Here is a 19,318-nt window from a genome sequence, read left to right on the forward strand (position 1 = left end):
TTTAAGTGGTGCATCCAGACACACACCAACTGCAACACTAGACAGTGTATCTATCTGATCACCTGTCCGTGTGGTCTACAATATATAGGGATGACCATGCGTCCAGTCAAAGTTCGCATTACCGAACATAGAAGCAACATCCGTTGCCAACGCACCACCACGAGGATATACAGACACTTCACAGAGACTCAACATTCCCCAGATTCATTACATTGGATTGTACTGGAAGCACACCAACATATTTCCAAACAATCTTTATTTAGGATTGAACAGAGATGGGTACACAGATTAGCAAGCCACACCGAGGGTTTGAATGATGATATCCCATGGAGCTCCATCTCTTAATCGTGTCCACACATGACTCTATCCACCTTGGTTGCCTAATAATCGACACACATAGAATAATATTCTTCCCTGTCCAACATGTCCGCCATGTTCCTTATAGCCTACGTTGTTTTTTAATCTGAGTACCGACCCTACAACTAACCTTTAACAAGTGTTGTCACTTTTTAATCCCTGACACTATTCACCCACTGTAAAGGCATACTTTACGATAATTGTACAATCACTCTATCTATCTTGGTTGCCTAACATTCGGCACACACAGTAGAATATTCCTCCCTATCCAACATGTCCGCCATAGTAGTTGACGATACCATGTGACCTAACGTCTTGCGTGATTACCACGGTAACGCGTCACGCCCACATCACACCCCCGCTGACGTCAGGCAGCAGGAAACCGCAAGTATATCTTTCCGGGTTTCCCACTCACACCTACCACCCCGGTTCCTGGCGGTTTGGGTAGGTCCACAGCATAGCGTGATTCGACGCGGGTGAGTAACCCTTGTACTCCGTACTCTTGACTATTTCCATTGCTCTCGTGAGCTGCTCTGGGCTCGCATGGTGAGCCTCTCCTCCGCTTGTAATCCGGCCGAATCCTCGGCTCCGATCAGACCGCCCAATATACTTTCCACCGTGCGGTTCTCTTCTGGTACCAAGGGATCGCGCCATACGCGGTTGAGTGACCACTCGGCACCCTGTCAGTGCCACTGACTACCCTGTCATCTTTGTTTGATTAACTTATTATTATTGAGGTTGACTGATTGCCTGTCTCTCCTGTGTCTTGTCCCCATCTCGCTTTCTTGACGCTGCCCATTCCCATAGGACCCAATCGGTGTCCTCTAGTCACCGCCAGGACTGTTGCTAGCATATTCTAGCAGCCTACTAGGTGAGTCCGCAGCTACAATCCCTTGTCCATGAGTATTTTTAATTGTTTTTAAACCTCAATATTTCTATTGCATACTCCTTTTGTGCACTATATATTGGGTGTTAATATACACCAACTGGTAATATGATTAATAAATTGTTATATGCTTATATTTACAAACCTTAAATCGGTGGTTTTCAACTTAGTGATTACCCTTGTGGTTAATTAGAAGAGAACTGTTCAGAGTGTCATCTGGAATATTATTATTATTTTTTCTCACCCGTGTCCGCAGGCAATGCACCTGAAGACGTGGTAGGTAGCACACACATCTCCACGTAGTGTAGATAGTCGCTCATGATCCTGAAGAAGTGCCAAGATCCTCCTGACACACGAGGCACGAAACATGTCGATCTATAGAGTAGAGCTTCATGATTAGACACTTTTTCTAATACACCAGCCACTCTACACCTTTTTTAACCGGGTAGTTTACCTTCCGAATAAATTATTGACAAGGACTAACTGACCCTTTTTAACCTCACTATCTCACACATCTACACATTTCAGGCCCCCTTACCCCCATGCACCAACCGGCAGGAACAGAAGATCCCCGATAAAGAGCCCCGGTTCGGGTGCCCGTCAAGGATTGCAGCGCCGCCTTGACGAGGGGCAGAGCTCATATGATGAAGCATGACACCCAGCTTGCTGGGTGTGTGAGAGCTCTAGTTCAAACTAAGGGAATTCCCCAAGTTATCACTAGGCCGTTTCTGATGGCATTTTCTTTCTGAACCAACTCTTCTATGTACCAGAGGAACTTTGTACCCTTTTTTGTTCTTGTTGTTGTTAAAAAGTTACCTTGACTAAGAATCATCATCATTGTGAAAAGTGGCCGATGTAATTTGTTACACATATTCACATTGATCCATGCATACATCATAGGGGCTAACAACTCTCTAATGGTACTGCTGGCATGTATAGAGATTGGGCTACAACAATCATAATACACTGTAATCTTGATGACAACTGCAGATTTGTCTGACCAGTATATTAAGGGTGATGTGTTACTACAATATAACTGATGTTGCTTCTCGTCAGCTTCATAACCTTTTGCTTTCGTACCACATGACCCAGTTCAGTATACGCAGATACACATCACTCAACATTTGCACATAAATAGCGTGCTTCATTTTATGGTGTCAGCCTTCTTGTTCCTTTCTCCCTGAGGTCACCACATGTACATGAGTGCAGCCAATTCAACCTTGGATGTCAGGAAATTCTGCTGCAGCACAGATGTTTGCTTTGCTGGCATTAGCTGAGTGGGTGTCCGAAGAGAGCTGTATATGCTGCCCGCTTGCTCTATGCAAAGCATCCATCACTTAGCAGACTATTTTGCTAAAGGATGACTGAGAAATGCCATGCACCAATCCTACTGTCTGCTGTGTGGCGCCCGTTACAAAGAATAATAGTGCTTCTACCATTTTCGGGATGGTCTGTGTATCCTCTGGATCTCAAACGGACTTATTTATGGGTTCCAGATTTGCTTTATTAATTCAGCTCTTATCTGGTATTTCTGCGCCATTTGAGGTCATCGATTGGTGGCCTTGTTTCCATCCTCATGCTGCATGGTTTGTTGTAGCAGAACAAGGATCTGGGATAGCATCATATAGTGGCCTAACAGTGCTGCAACCATTTCAGTGGACTGTAGAATGGAAGTGTGAGCTGCTGCAATCAATCTGTGAAAGCCTCACATGCCCCTGGCTGTTAATGTAGATATGGCCCTGTGTGCAAGGTGTCTGTGATTTTTTATTATTTTCAGCTCAAACAGTGCAAGTACTGTGTTTTTGCATCATTGTGTTGGTCTTTGAATGTTTCTATTGCTTTACAACTTTTCTTTCATTCTTTACACTTTCACGAGATTTTGCAACCTGCTTTTGACTGGAGGTATTTTATAGTGGTATTTTCCACTGGTTTTTAACGACCTCTTGTACTTGCAATTGGGTGTTAATTACCACAAGCCTATATATTCACATGTGGTAAAAAGCGCATGCATTAAATAGTGCACATGAACAACAGACAAGTGCTAAATAACGCACTCGTTTTTTAAGTCATGATCAGACAATATGTTAAAGTAATGCGCTATTTTCCCTAGCAAGCGATAATTACCACTAAGCCTAGCACATAATCAGGGCCTTTGTAGTAAATAAGGGACTGGTGAACTGACAGGAAAATGTGCAATATCTACGACTAAATATGAGGGATATAGGGAGAAAAAAGGCAGGTTTAGGTAGGGGTAAGGAGATATTTAGTTTAGGGAGGGGCAAGCTAATGCAAACACATCACCCCTTTGTATGTATTCCTTTTTGTGACTCTCAAACACAGACTTTTGCTACAATGCATTTCAATATGGAGCATGACCCCAAGTCCTGGTATGGCTTTCTCAACATGTTGTCCCAGTTGTGGCCATTCAATCAAGGGAGTCAGGGGTCCCCTTGGCTAATCCTCACATTCCTCTGGGGGTCAAGGGGTGCTTAGCCTGCCCACTTATACTTTTTAAATGCATTTTCAGGATGCAGGGACCATATTCCTGAGCAGTGGTGGCTGGTGGAATTTGAAAGTGGTAGGGCGTAAAACCAGTCAATAAATTGTAGCGCAAGTAGGCCAATGTTCATGGGTAGAGGGTTTGGGGGGTTTTCCCCCGAGAAAGGTTTTGAAAATTGGTGTAGTTTGGTGCAATTTCAGCAATAGTTCTGTGATAAATGGCCAAAAAATAGAGGGCCTGATTCATAAAGGGCCTCCACACTAATGGGAGAGGCCCACAGTCATGGGGGGGGGGGGGGGGGGGGACAGCACGCGGGGCAAAATCTCTACAATGAGGATTCTCATTGCAGAGATTCAGCCCCGAGTGTGGAGACTCCCCCCAGGACTGTGGGGGCTCTGCCATGAGGTCGGAGGCCCTTCGAAAAATCCGAGTTAGATTGATTTTTTTTCTTTCTTTAAGTGTTGAGCAGATTCGTCAAATAGCACCAAACAGTATTGCTGTTTGGAATTGTGGATTGTTCCACAATACCCCAGTGGAGTGACATCATATTTCTGTTAAGGAGCAGAGTGGTTTTCTTAAGATATAGAGATATATCAGCAAGTTGGATCTCAGCCTCTTTCGGTAAGTAATTATACGCCACAAAACTCTATTAATGCAAAGAGTTGCTCCCAAATCACCCAGCAAGCACCAATGCTTACCTGTCAGTGTCAAGAAGGTTAAGGAGATGAGGAGATTCATACCCCAGTTCATGACTGAAGTCAAAGCAAAGGCTCTTCCTTTGATTCCCACTGGGAAGATTTCACTCAGTACCAGCCACGCCACTGAAATGGAAGACACTGGAGTTAGAAATGTCCAAACACACTAACCGACGATTTAAACATGAGACAATGGCATGAACAGAGCAGAACATTTTTTTTTAAAAAGGGTTCCGGAAGTCTGGACATTTTTGAATTTACTTATCACTTATTTGATTGTGTAACATTGTATGTATTTCAATACACATAAAAAGCTGCTAGAGTACTTTTGTTCGTACATCTTTAGACAAATAAAATGCTCTCCTGCCATCAATGCACCTCTTGCAATTACATACAACTGGATAACTGTTCCTTGCTTTATTAGGCTTTATACCGTTCTACAAACTATATGCCTAAGGAAAATCTTTATTTGTTTTATTCGATTTCTTCAGTCTTTTATATTTTTCTAAATATGGTCAAAATCACTGCTAAATATGGAACTTCGCCATTAAATTCAAACTTATTTTTCCAATTCAGTTTAACCAAATCTTCCACGTGCCGTACATCTCTAAAGACCCGTACCTTTGACCTGATGAAGGAAAGCCAATCTGCTTTCCTTGTGAATAGGGGACAATCTCCACAGGAATCCAGTTTCATGCCATCATCTGTTTAGTGGGTTTATTAAGAAGTTTGTTTACAACCCTCAATTCTACAACTTCCGTATGAATCATATCCGGTAATCCTCGTTAGTTATCAATTATTGATTAAAAAATTGCATACTGGAGCGAGCATTCCTGAACACTCATGGACTGAAAATATGAATTTAAACAATTTTTCCAGCCTTATGACAAAAGAGAGGGTAAAAGTGGGTAAAGGTAGCCAGTGTTTGAACTAATTCCATGTGTATATCCAGCATATCGGGTTGTCAATGTGATGCTGTTGAAGTAGACTCCAGGGCACTGTATGTTGCTTCTGTAGTCTTATTTAAATAACTGAACTTCTACACGTTTCCCAGTGAATTTGTTGAGCCTAATGATTCATTACTTGAAGGCTTTTGTATCTGGAATTCACTCCCACGAGAACTGATGTATTGCACGTGGGACCAAATATCTGAGTTTGCTATGCAGTTCCGCCCTCTAAACCAGAATTATCTAATTTATTTATTTTATTTAAAGAGCGCATGAATCCCCCCCAACCGGGGTATCTCCACGCTGTGATTGCCTTTGTCAACCAGGGAGGGGAACATCAAAACAGCATGGTTTTTAGCAGCTTTCTGAAGGCTAGGTAGTTGGAACAGAGACGTAGGTGGATGGGCAGTTGGCTCCAGTATAGTGGGGCCAAATAGGAAAAAGCTTCCCCCCCCCAACCGGGTTTGTTTTATGCGAGGCAAGTGGAGGAGATCCTTGGACCCTGAACGAAGGGTCCTGGCTGGTATATATCTGACATGCTTATCTGTCAGATATCTTGGTCCCAAGTTGTTTAGGGATTTGTAGACCATACAGCAGATCTTGAATTTGATCCTTTTGCAAATAGGTAGCCAATGCAGCTTTTGGAGTAGGGGGAGGGAGGCTGTTCTGGGGGCGCATTGGTCACTAACAGGGCTGTCGTGTCGTGTTCTGGACCACCTGCAATTTGTTCAAGGAAGATTCCTTGGCTGAAATCAACAAAGCATTGCAGTAGTCCAGATGGCTGAGGACCAATGCTTGTATCAGGGGTTTCCGCATGGAGCGTGGAAGAAGGGGAAGACTCTGCGGAGAAGGCTAAGTGTGTGGAAACAGGCCCCAGTCGCTGTGGTGGCATGCTCCTCTAGGGTTAGCTTCTGGTCAATCTAAACCCCTAGGTTCTTTACCACTTGTTTTGGGGTCGGGCCGGGCCCAGTTCCTCTGTCCACCAGTTGGGCGACCACCTCATCACTGCTTCTCTGAATAACATTATTTTGTTTTTTTCTACATTCAACTGAAGGAAGTTGTTGCTCATCCAATCAGTGATGGCTTTCATGCCTTCCGAAAAGGTGGTCTGGATGTTGGTGTTATTCTTGTCAAAGAAGAGAAGCAGTTGGGTGTCGTCAGCGTAGGAAATAGGAATAAATCCTAAATACCTTAATAAACCAGCCAATGGAGTAACACATACGTTGAATAGGGTAGGGCTCAAACATGAGCCCTGGGGTACTCCCTTGGTAACATTAGTGGTGTGTGATCTAAAAGGGCCTAGGTTGATGGCTTGGCAGCCAGAAAATTAGTCATACATTTTAGAGCTTTCCCCTGAACGCCTATGTCTCTGAGTCTCCCAAGAAGGGTCTGGTGGGAGATGGTGTTGAATGCTGCAGACAGGTCAAGCAGTATTAGGAGCACTGCCTGACTGTAGTCTGCTAGCATTCGGATGTTATCGGTGACTGTTACCAACGCAGACTCCATACTATGTCTAGGTCGGAATCAATAATTCAATAAATTCAGACAAATGTTTATTAATGTGCTTCTCTAGAAATGTACTTAATAAGGGGAGCAAAGAAATAGGACAGTAGTTGGAGACATCTTCTGGGGGGGATTTAGGATTTTTCCTGATGGGGAGAATCTGCGCTGCTTTCCGCTCCTTGGGGAGCCTGCCTTCCTTCAAGGAGTTCTTTAAAATGGAACAAATGGGCACAACAAGTTGCTGGGCGAGCAAGCCGGTGGTCTTGGCTGGAATCAGGTTTAATGGAGAGTCCGACTTGACAGTTTTTAATAGAGATTCAGTCTCCTCAGGGAGGAGTGCTGGAAACTCGAGAGCCGTTGGCCGCAGTGATCTTGTTGTAAATCTTATCTATTTTCAATGTTAAATGTTCTGCAATATTGTCGCATAAGGTCTGGGATGGGGCCTCTTCTGTGTTACACGCATTGGGGTTGGTAAATGATTTTAGGACCTGAAATAGTGCTTTGGGGGAGTTATCTGCCAGTTCAAGTTGAAATGCAATATGCACTTTACGGGCGGTTATCAGGTTGCTATGGTATTTAGTCAAAGCAAATTTACATCTTTCTTTATCATGCGGGTCATGTGTGCGGCGCCAATGTCGTTCAAGTTTTTTGCATTGGATTTTTTTGGTCCGGAGATTAGGGGTGTACCAAGGTGTCTGTGGGCATTTTGAGACCATAGGGATATTTTCAAGGGTGTCAGAATATCAATTGTGGATTTCATGCTTGCTTTAAAGGCGGTTAAACGTTCCCCCACACTGTCAGAATCAGAGTGCTGGGGTGGAACAAAGGTGTCTTGGAAGAGAGTGCGCGTCAATTTGTGCCACTGTCTGTATCTCCTAATGGTGTGAGTTTTAGGGGCTATGTGTTCCTTGGGTCCGGTAATACAGAATTCGATCTTTGAGTGGTCTGACCATGTGAGAGGGCAAGTTGTTCCACAAACAATGTTGAGCGAGTTGGTAAGGATTAAGTCTCGCGTATGCCTTGCCACATGAGAGGGTTCATTGTTGATTTTGGTCAACTCAAGTGTGGACAGGTCTGTCCAGAGTGAGGAGGCATCAGGGTTGTGGGGATTTTCACTGTGCACAGTGAAATCTCCGAGAAGCAAGACATTTTTTAGTTGAAATGACATGGGGGAGAGAAGGTCCATGAGTTGGGCGGCGAAATTGAGGAGTGGTCCCGGGGGGGCGGTATACAAGAGCTCCTTTCCAGCTAAGTTGGTCATGCAGATCAATTCTGAACACAAGAATTTCTAATTTGTCATTACTTAATTGATCTAGGACGGATACTTTAATAGGGTCTTTATAAATGATAGCTACCCCTCCCCCAGCCCTGCATGGTCTGTCCATTTTTTGGATGTGGTAACCATCAGGTAGCGCTGGTGCAATGGTCGGATTGGACGATGGCTTGGTCCAAGTTTCCGTCATGAACCCATTGTGGGGAAGAGAGGATGAGAGCATGTCCCAAATATTAATCGCATGTTTGGGGAGTGATCGAACGTTTGCCCGAAAGCAATTCCAACCTCCGTTTTTGTCAGTGGTATGTGAGGGACATTCTTGCTTACTAGAGCAGTGTAGGCCGCAAGTTCCTGAGTCAACTTCGATTGTGTTGTTCCTGGGCTGTGTGGATATCGTGTTCTGATAGCCACAGGTTCTGCAAGCGTAAGGACCTTCTACTTCTGTCAGTATGGTGGCTAGAATAGCTGTGACGAGCTCCCGTGCTAATAGCCGGATCAGTGAGCACACCAGCAGGGGTTCTGGCTCCTGGCGACGTCCAGGCGCAGACGGGCTTGCCTTAGGCGCCTTCGGCGCGCCGGCGGCATGCCCGCTGCCCGTCAAGCCGGGCATCTATTTTTATAGTGTCAGACAGCTGAACTGCTGACTTGAGATCGGGAATCCGGCGAGAGTGTTTTAATGTCACTTCCAGGTGGTGTCAGCTCCCTCTACACAAACGGAACAATCCGCGGTGGAACAGGGATATCCTCCTAGGCTTGTTATTCCGTTCCTGTTGGGAGAGCATTTAATTTTCTTTGAATATGTTATGTTGGTTGAAGCAGGACTCATTGCTACACCTTCTTCAATGCTATGAAAATCTGGAACGGCAGATGACTCGTTTTGAGCATGAATATGTGTCTCTGCCAAATATGAGTTCTCATCTGACATTCCATGTCATGCTGCAAGTGAAGTGTGTCGCACTTAGACCTAAAAGGAAATGGTAATGATAATTTTACACTCAATAGATAAAATGGATACATATACCGATGATAAAACTCCACTGTTAGCAGTGCTTGTTGCCTGACTCAACAGTAGCGGCTGCTACCGGGGAGTAGTGGTGAGGCAGTGCTACCGGGGATTAGTGGTGAGGCAGGCAGGGGACGGGGGTATTAAAAAAACAGAAAAGGTTTAAAAAAATAAAGAAAAAAACCACTTACTTTTCCGGCAGCTGGCTCTCCTGCATCCTCTTCATCCACGTCTACAACACGACAAACGTAGGAACAGGAAGCATCCAGGCTCCCTCCTCTAAGCCAATCACAACGCTGCAACTGTGGTTCGGCGCTCAGACGGGGATTGGGAGCCTTGGCATGTTCCTCACTGAGCTGTGTAACAGCCTGGTGGGGAATATGCAAAGTGCGCATGGCTATTTGGCCGTGCAAAACGGCCAGCCAAATAGTCATGCACACTATAGGATGAACTCTTCACTCCTCCCCCTGTTTTGTGGCTCACCCTCCCCCACCCCGCCCACACCTTTAAAGCACACGATAATAATGAAAAATAAAATGATAACGTTGTTATTATTTTAATTTTCTTGTGGGGCGATGCTCCTCCACCTTAGCGGAGGAGCCGCCACTGTGAATCATAGCATTGTTCCCTATCAGGAAATTAGGAGGAGCCCAGGTTTAAGGTCCACACCACATGTCCGAAGTGACATGCTAACAGGGCTTATGTATTAGGCCTACCTAAAGAGGAGAATACTGAATGCTCTGCAGTCCTGTAAGATTTCACTTTGCCTGTTCATTTCCAAATAGGAGACACCAAAGGAAAATCACCTGAAACCAGACTCATTGTCACACTCCCATATATTGAAAATAGGGTTGGAAGATGACAAATTAGTTGTAAAAGACAGAATCAGTATGATCTCACATTTAAAAACAAAGGAGTTAAACGAAATATAGGCCTTGTTAATTTTGAAAGAATCGATGCCAATGCACATAGCCAGCAGACATTTGCACGAACATGAAACTCAGGTCAATCCCCCGGATAAGCGCAGCACCACAAAGTCCAGGGAGATTGGCCCCAATAAAGCACTCATGGCCAGAGAGGCGGCGGCATTCCTAAAACACCATAGAGTCAGATGCCACATGAAGTTAGGAACACACAGCCAATCAGGACACGTGATAACAGGCCCCTCATGCCACATATCTGAACATGCTACTCACTGGCTCCCATTGCGTTCACGCAAGGTTGAAGCCCACCTCCATTTATCAGAGGTCTTATTTATGACTCCACAGACAATGCCCACATTCTTTTCCCAAAATAGGATCGACTGAAGGACTTTATGATACCCAAAGAAATATATAAAACCTTGTTCAGATTGAGTATGGTTGACAATATGCAGTCATCGGTTCTGATTGACAAAGGTAAACTTACACTTTTGTGAAAGTTTACTATTGTGGTTATTCACTTAAATATTTACTAGTAATATCTTTACGAGGGTGGAGTCACCGCACATAAAAAGATGGGTTGTCCTATCTTTTTAGGTGAAGAGATTCCGCACTCGTAAAGATACTACTAGAAAACCCATTTGTGAATACCAAACAATTGTAACATGATTGTATGAATGTTATGTAGGAAAATCATGTTTTACCAAAAAGGAGTTTGAATAAAAAGGATTAATCAATAAAATTGCATTCTAAGGGCCAGATGTACTAACATTAGGAACACCAATTTTCCTAAATGCGATTATTTCCAAATAACAATTAGGATATTGGTATTCCTAATATAGGAACCTTTTTATTTCAAAATACCGATTACTAGTAGGTTGCAAATCAACCTACATCATAAATATTATTGAGGTAGGTCCCAATTTGCGACCCATTAGGAATCCCAATGGGCCGGCAGACCAGCATGTCGTTGATTGCTTTTAAATAAAGCTTTGTTTTTTCTTTTGAAATGCGGCCCATTTTCCATAAAGGCAAAAGGGATGCATTTCAAAAACAGAAAATGAAACGTCTATGTTTCATTTTTTAGAGCAGGCAGTGGTCTGTTGGACCACTGCCTGCTCTTAAAAAATATTATTGTTCACATTTTTAAAGGGGAAGGGGTCCCATGAGGACCCTTCCCATTTGTGAACTGGTTGCCAACAACTTGGAAGTGGTGGTGAAGTATTATTGCTTTGGGACTGTAATTGGGTTGCAAAACAGTAAAACATACCATTCCAATACGGTATTTGGAAGAGACGTCCTAAATCTGCCCCTTCCAAATACAGAATCGGTATGCATTCACAATCCCCAAATAGAGATTCGGTTACATGTTACTGAATTGCAATTTGGGATTAATGGAATGGAATGAGATTTATAAAGTGCACTAAACCCAAAGGTGTCAAAGCACTAGTGCATGTAAGGAAACAACTGAGGGAGACCAAGGAAAAACACTCACGGAAGAGAAAAGAGCCAGGTTTTAAGTAGATTGTGGAAAATCGATAAAGACTCTAGGACAGCAATAGGTACGGGTAAAGTAATACATAATTTAACCGCTGTCACCAAATAGGAGCGGCCACTCTACCTGCCTTTGCGGAATCAGGGGACAGTCATCTTTCTGAGAGAGGATAATCTGAGCCGTCTTTTATGGTTATACCACTGGAAAACTATGCTGAAAGGCGCAGGCCCTTGATGGTAAAAAGCCGGATAGACCATGCAAAGAACTTTATATATCACCTGCCTTCTAACTGGAAGCCAGTGAAGGGACAAGGCGGGCAGCCGCAACTGAATGGCCTGAAGTCTGTGCAGCGAGGTCTTGCTGATGTTCAGATATAAAGCATTGAAATAGTCTAAGCATGATGTTATTATGGAGATTACCACTGCCACTCGAAGCTCAGGAAGAATAAGAGAAAGGATTTTCTTCAAGGTTCTAATGATAAAGAAGCAGGAGCTAGCAGTCTTACTAAACGGAGAGTCAAAAGTAAAAGGGTTATCAAAATAAACCCCAGGTTTTTTGCAGATTCAACCTGAGACGGTAAAGGACCACGTGTCACTGGCCATCAAAGCTCGGACCACACGGAATGCTATGCCTCGAAAACCAGAATCTCTGTTTTTTCAGCATTTAATTTTAAACAGTTGTCCTTCATCCAGATACTTATGCCATTCATACATTGCTTAAACTTATCTGCTACCAGAGTGAGATTGTCTGATATGGAAAGATATCCACATAGGATATCACTTGGAAACCGAACGAGTGCACAAACTCAATGAGGGGGGAAACATAGAAATTAAAAAGAGTGGGGCTGAGGGAGGACCCCTTTAGAACTCCAAAAGGGAGCTCCAAAGCCTCTGCTCTAAAATCTCCACAACTGAGGGTTTGCACCCTATCTGTCAGGAAGGAATAGGCGAGGTCCAGAGCCTTAGCCCTCACCGCTATCTGATGGAGTCTTTAGACCAGATGGGAGGGTAATAAAGTGGCTTATGCCACTGACAAGTCTATCATTACAAAGATGATGGCGCCCCCCCTTGTCTACCTGACAGCGAATGGAATCTGCAGCGGGAACCAGCACAGACTCTGTGATGTGACCACTTCTGGACCAGTTCTGCAATGGATCTAAGAGGTAATAAACTTGACCAACTCATGGTTAATGTACTTTTCTAGCATTTTAGCTGGCGTGGGTAATATTGAATTGGGGAGAAAGTGTTTGAGGTCCTCTGGTTCTCCATTTGATTTCTTTTGAAGAGGAAAGACTACAGCTTCCTTCCAAGTCAGGGATAACCTCCTGTTGTTAATATCTGGTTGAAGACTTCGACCAAAAAAGTCACAATCTGATCTGGAGCAAGATGCAAAATTTTGGGCGGGCAAGGATCATTGGGGAAAGCAGATTTCATATTCATGAGAGGTGTCATACTTCATCATCTGGGCATGCTCCTCATCGGGCTGGCGCTGTGATACCCGACGGGCACCCACAAGGGGGCTCTTTGCTGGAGGTCTTTTAATTATGTCGTTTGAGGAGTGTGGGGAGTGAAGAGAAGTGTGGTAAGAGGAGTGATTAAAATAGGTTTAGTGATACCAGGTTTAAGTAAAACTTTACTAGTGAGGCTCACTAACCTAATTAAAACCAGTGTTAATCGTGTGGGATGGCCTCACAACCACTTTGTCACTGTATTGATGGAGAATGAGTAGATGCCAGTGTCAGCAAAAGGCTTCTTGCAAATTGGTGTAACTACATGCGTGTTACCACGAAATTGCTACCTTGAACCACACGATGGGGAATGCAGTAAGGTGATATGCATAATAAGCAACGAATTGTAATACTCGTCGTAGTACTACTTTTTTTTACCAGAATCTAAAAAATAACTTGCAAGTGCTCTTTGTTTTGTCTGTCCCTCCCCCCCTTTTTAACATTTATCTTTCAGGTCACTTTGATAAACAAGGTAGAATCTTACTTTGTTACACATGGTATGACTGATTACTTGAAGAACCTGCACACATAAAGAATCAGATGTAGTAGAGTAGGTTACTCCTCACTGGTCCTGATCAATTGCCAATAGACCCCTTTGGGGCTAGAGTAGGCAAGAAACAGGTTGACCTCACGTTTTAGATACTAATTACGACGGCTCAATAGGACCATTGTATCCCACACGAGCAATACTGGTTTTAATTAGGTTAGCGAGCCTCACCAGTAACGTTTACTTAAACCTGGTAACACTCCTCTTACCACACTACTCTTCACTCCCCACACACCCGCACTCATCAAACGGCATAATTAAAAGACCTCCGGCATAGAGCCCCCTCGTGGGTGCCAGTCTGGAATTGCAGCGCCCGCCCGACAAGGAGCATTACCAGATGATGTGAGGGCATGTGCTCCTATTGGAGCGTACTCCTTTGGCTTCATAGACTATAAGCACCTTTACCTTTCCCAAGGAACTGCACGCCCTTGTGTTTAAACCATTGAAGCCAACATTTGTCATATGTTTATCAACGCTCAGGGCTGGAAACATAGCGTCCTCATGACATAAGCGACATTGGAAACAGGGCCGGTTCCTCAATACGGATGTTAAAGCCAAACTAAAATCTTACATTGTGTGAGAAGCTATCTAGCCCGGGCAGTGAAAGGAGGCACATCTATGACCCCTGCATTATTTTTGACTCCACCCTTTCCCACTTTGTTGCAGTCTGGGGAGGGTGAGTTAGTTGATCTTGCTGTAGTTTGTGACAAAGTGGGAAAAGGTGAAGTCAGAGAAGGAGTGTCAAGCCCAACACTTTCAAATGATCCTTATAACTCCTGGAAAAAAGCAGATGTTTTTGAACCAGCCTGTATCCATGCTTGTCAGCTCTTCTCCTCTGCAGCTCCGGCCTTTACATTGTAGGTTCAGGGCCTCACTGGGTGTGAAGAACAAGAGAATTCCCAGCTCTCCCTGTCCTCGGTTCACATAGTGTGAGGAGATTTAATGTCCAGGGCCACATCCCGTTTCAGCCACCAACAGATGCCTGTGCCACAGGATGATGCAGAGACGCAGGACAGGGGCCATACTGAAGCCACCGAGCTGAGAATTAGAATCAAGAAGTGTACTGAAGCCACAAGATAGAGGCCCTCATTTACTTTATTAGTTTTGCACTGGTACCCATGCAATGCAAATCAAACAAAAGTTAGCATCAATTTACTAACCATTTTAAAGAAATGACATCATTGTATCACACAAGCGTCCAAGTAAACTTTATTAAATGAGGGCCAGATTGTATGGATAGATGTGTATGTCTTTGTGTGTATCTGTCTGTGTGTGAATGTGTGCACCTGTGTGGGTGAGACAGAGAGAGTGAGCATGTTCTTTTGAGTCTGTTTACATATGGCTCAGTGAGCGCATGCTTGGGACTGGCAGCTTATTATTGACTGGTATGTTAAGATCAAGGCATACTTTGACATTTGGCCAAATCTGGAAGAACAGTGTAATTTCCTTTACATTTGAGGGTATTTCTTACAACATTCTAGCTATGGCCGGCACAATACTGGCACAACTTTGCCATACGAGGGTCATTCCTGGTGACATTCTGGCTATCCCTAGCATATTGGTGGCACATTCCTGGCATATGGTGGGCATTCCTGATGACATCCTAGCTAACCATTCTAGAAAACTCTGGCTTGTTAGTGGCACATCCGTGACATATAATGGGTATTCTAGATGGCATTCTACCTGTCCCTGGCATGATGGTCTCCCATCCATGTCATACTGGAGGGCACTCTTGGCAATATTCTAGCTATTGCAGGTATAGGATCATCCATGATATGATGTGACCATCCTTGACTACGTCTTAGCTATACCTGGTATAAGAAAGGTTCACCCTAGGTAGTCTGCCTGAATAAATGCTTAGAAGTGCTTGTGGGAAGGCTACTTACACAATTTTAGTGGTTACGGTATTTTGCCAATAATAAGCCAATCCCTTGAGATGCATCTCCTTACATTGAGGATCAGCACATTCAGAGACAAACTATAACGCGGCAATACAAGCAGAATTTCTGACATGAAGGGACAATATTTGCAGGAATTAGTACTTGGGGTAGAAACAATCCCATCTAACTTTGTGACGTCGCCAGCTGGTTGGCTGTGTAGCACGATGGGAATTATGCCAATCATGACACAGTGGTGAGCTCAGCCCATGGGTATGGATTGAGGTTTTGACTCGCAAAGGGCTTGTGCAGTGTCTTTTCTCCTCTATGCATGTGCACTGTACATATAACAGTTGGCTGTGAATCAAATCAATTGTTATGAATGATCTTTTCAGGACATTAGGAGAAACAGCTTCAGTGGTAAAGCATGGGTTCCATGGCCTCTGTGTATGCAAGGATACTTTGAGCAAATTGGCATAAAGTTTCCTTTCTGACGCCAATCTTGCAAGTTTGTGTTTCTAACTGACGTCAATCTTGATGAATTTGTAGCCAATTGTTTGACCGGCTTCGTTTGGTGTGCTTCTTTTTGCTTTCTGAAATCCCAGTTTTGACTCTGTTTTTGCTGGTTTAATGTCTCTGTGCACTTTCTCACTGATGTTCAGTGTTAAAGTGCAAGAACTCCTATTGTAAATTGTATTATGGATTGGTGTTTCCATGATTGGCATATTTGATTTGCTGGTAAGTCCCTAGTAAAGTGCACAGATAGTGCCAGGACCTGTAGGTCAAATGCTGCCGGTGGGCGTACAACACTGGTTGTGCCACCCACACAAGCAGCCCTGTAAAGGGTTCTCAGACCTGCCACTGCAGAGTATGCGCTCAGTTTGTAACTGCCATGTCGACTTGGCAAGTGCACCCACTTGCCAGGCCCTATCGACTTGGCAAGTGCACCCACTTGCCGGGCCCTAACCTTCCCTTTTCTTACATGTAAGACATCTCTAAGGTAGGCCCAAGGTACTTCCGTGGGCAGGGTGCAGTGTATTTGAAAGGTAGGACATGTATTGGTGTGAGTGACATGTCCTGATAGTGAAATACAGTGTATTTCGTTTTTCACTATTAAAGGCTATCTGTCCTATAGGATAGAATGAGAGTTTACTTATAACATCTTATAAGCATAACTTCCCACTGGGACAAGATGGGGAAATGACGTTTAGTATGCCTGGACTCAGGATGTAAAAATGCTTCTTTGAGTAAAGATGATTTTTATGTTCTGTGTTTGAAAATACCTTTTTTAGAAAGTAGGTATTTTCATACTTAGTCATCCTTTGTGCCTCTACTGGGTTTGTGAATTGACTGTCTGGCTTTGGAGTGACATGGGCTGGGGATGTGCATTCTCTTCAGACAGCCACTGGTGGGGCCGAGGTGTGTCCTGCCTTTCCTGGATGAGTCAGGGCTGGGCTGAATAGACCTGGGCTGCATTTAGAGTAGTGGAAATAGATTTACTTGCACATGAATGGGCCTGGTATGCATTAGAAAATGCTGTCTCCATCTCCTGCTGGGAAGCTGGGCCAGAGAGGACCAAACTGGTTAGGACTAGGTACAGACACTCTCTGCCTAAGAGAACAAAGAGAGACTGAGTATAAATATTCGGGCCCCAACCTCAGAACATTAGTACTCGCTGCAATCAAGGAAACCTGCCACGAAGAAGAGCTAAAAAAAACTGCCAGGAGGAGTACTGCCCCTTTGCTGTGTTGTTGCTTTGATGGGTTGGCCAGCAGTTGCTGCTTCTGCCTTGAGCAGTGAGAGGACTGGACTAAACTTTCTTTACTTGTGCGGAGTATCTCCAAGGGCTTGAAGTACAGCTTACCTCCTGTTCTGAAGTCTCAGGGACCGCAAAGATTTTACCAACCTCTGGAAACCACTTCTGGAACTGTGGTATCAGTTGCCACAGAGGGGGAAAAGCAACCGACTCCGTCGCTGGCTCCATGTCCTGAAGGCACTGCTGCATCTTGCACTGCAACCCTGGTTTCACCGACGACCGACGACAACCCCACCGAGCCGCTGCTTGCACTGTGACATGTTGTCACCGTACTCCACACCGCTTCGCTTCACTTCACCGCCCTGGTCACACCAAAGCTGTCTCTGCCTGCTGACTTCGACACCCTTGACTGCATTGTGGCTGGGGGCACCGCTCGTAAGTCTCACAATGCACCTCCTCCTCCACACCGCAGTCTGGGCCAACCAACGCCAGCTTCCACCAACCAGCTCTTCCGCTTGTACTGTGATTTGTCAGCACCACAACCGGCACCACCCCACTCCGCATTGCAGCCCTGGTCTCACCGACGCCAATGGATGACCTGAGTGGGGTTGGGGGTGGAGAGGGCAGGAAGGAGGCAGATGGGGTGGTGGGGCTACTGCTCTGGCTGAATGTGTATAGCCCGGTTTCTACAGAGTGGAAAATATAGTTCCCAGGCAACGTGAGGTCATCAAATTAACAATATAATACAGGAAATGAGTTAAACAGACAAATGGCAGAAATAGAATCTTCTAATGACATCAATGGATCTATTAAAATACAAGGGTGGCAAAGATAGATTCTTCAAGTTCTGCCATCTTTGTACTCTAAATAGACTTTTTTGGTGACATTAAATAATGTATTTTTAACAATATGTCATTGTATATGCTTTCTTAATTAAAACTTGTGAATTTTTTATTATTTGTCTGTTTAACTCACTTCCTGTACTATATTGTTAATTTGATGACCTCACGTTGCCTGGGAACTATATTTTCCACTGTGTTTGTGCCCTGTCCCAGGAACTACATTACTGTACAGGGGGTCCTTGATACCTACATGCAATATAGCCCGGTTTCTATGCACCCAGGATTTCTGGGTATGTGAAGGCCAGCCTCAGCTTTACCAGTTGTGGGAACATATACCCAAACCCAAAAAAGCTCTGCTTCACTCCCTCTCCCAGTGCACCAGCGTGGCATGCCAGTCTCCCTGCTTAAACTCTGGCTCTGTCTGCTCATGCAGACCCTTCCAACTCCCTGCCTCATGATCCACCATGACTCCCCATTTGGATATACCAGCTACTTAGAGCAGGTGGTAAATCGGAGTAAAAAAGTTCCCTAATTGGGAATAATCTGTGGAACTAAAACTTGGAAAGCCTGGAGGGTGGGATAATTCCGACCCTGGTATCTCTCCCTCTAAACTGCATGTTAAACATAAAGAGGCCTTCACCACTGACCAGCCGTGACTAATGTTAACTCCACATAGGCTTTCTGTTGGCATCGAAAGAAAGAGTTGACTCACTGCCCATTCTGTGGGCTGTCTTTTATTTAAGGCATGTGACATACAGACAATGGCCAACTAACAGGAACAGAAAGTCATGCAAGCTGTTCACTCTTTGGCTTAACTTGCATAGTGGGAGGCAATCTAATTTAAACTGGTAAACTCTTATAATAGGCTCACCCAGACAAAACACACACTGTACCTGTTATTAAAGCTGTGAACAGCTAAACAATAATATACCTGCCAACTTCCTGGCAGAATACGTTTTAATCCTATAGTGTTCTTATTTGCTTGTGCCAACTAGTTGTTGTGTTTTAATATCTGTAATCAGTGTTGTCTTGGCAGTTCATCTGTTGCTTAACCTCTGATTTGTTATGCTCAATGAACATAATAAAATATCCTGCAACAAATTATGTTTTCCAACACAGTGAACTGTTATCAGGCAATAAAGGTTAGACAACACTGTAGGACAAATATATTGACAAAACACTAATCTGACCCTTTCAACTTGCTGAAACG

The 19,318-nt window shown here is 44.2% G+C and overlaps 1 protein-coding gene across 2 annotated transcripts in view; it reads right to left on the minus strand.

The window, feature by feature from the left end:
• The window catches only part of SLC2A12 (solute carrier family 2 member 12), a 516,964-nt gene that overhangs the window by 81,547 nt on the left and 416,099 nt on the right, over window positions 1-19,318 (minus strand). For both annotated transcript variants that reach the window (XM_085611583.1, XM_085611582.1), the window contains one exon: window positions 4,442-4,564. In XM_085611583.1, coding sequence (XP_085467709.1) covers window positions 4,442-4,564 — 123 coding nt within the window. The remainder of the gene's footprint in view (window positions 1-4,441; window positions 4,565-19,318) is intronic.

The sequence above is a fragment of the Triturus cristatus genome, chromosome 6 (genome assembly GCF_964204655.1).
Source record: "Triturus cristatus chromosome 6, aTriCri1.1, whole genome shotgun sequence".
Classification (NCBI taxonomy): Eukaryota; Metazoa; Chordata; class Amphibia; order Caudata; family Salamandridae; genus Triturus; species Triturus cristatus.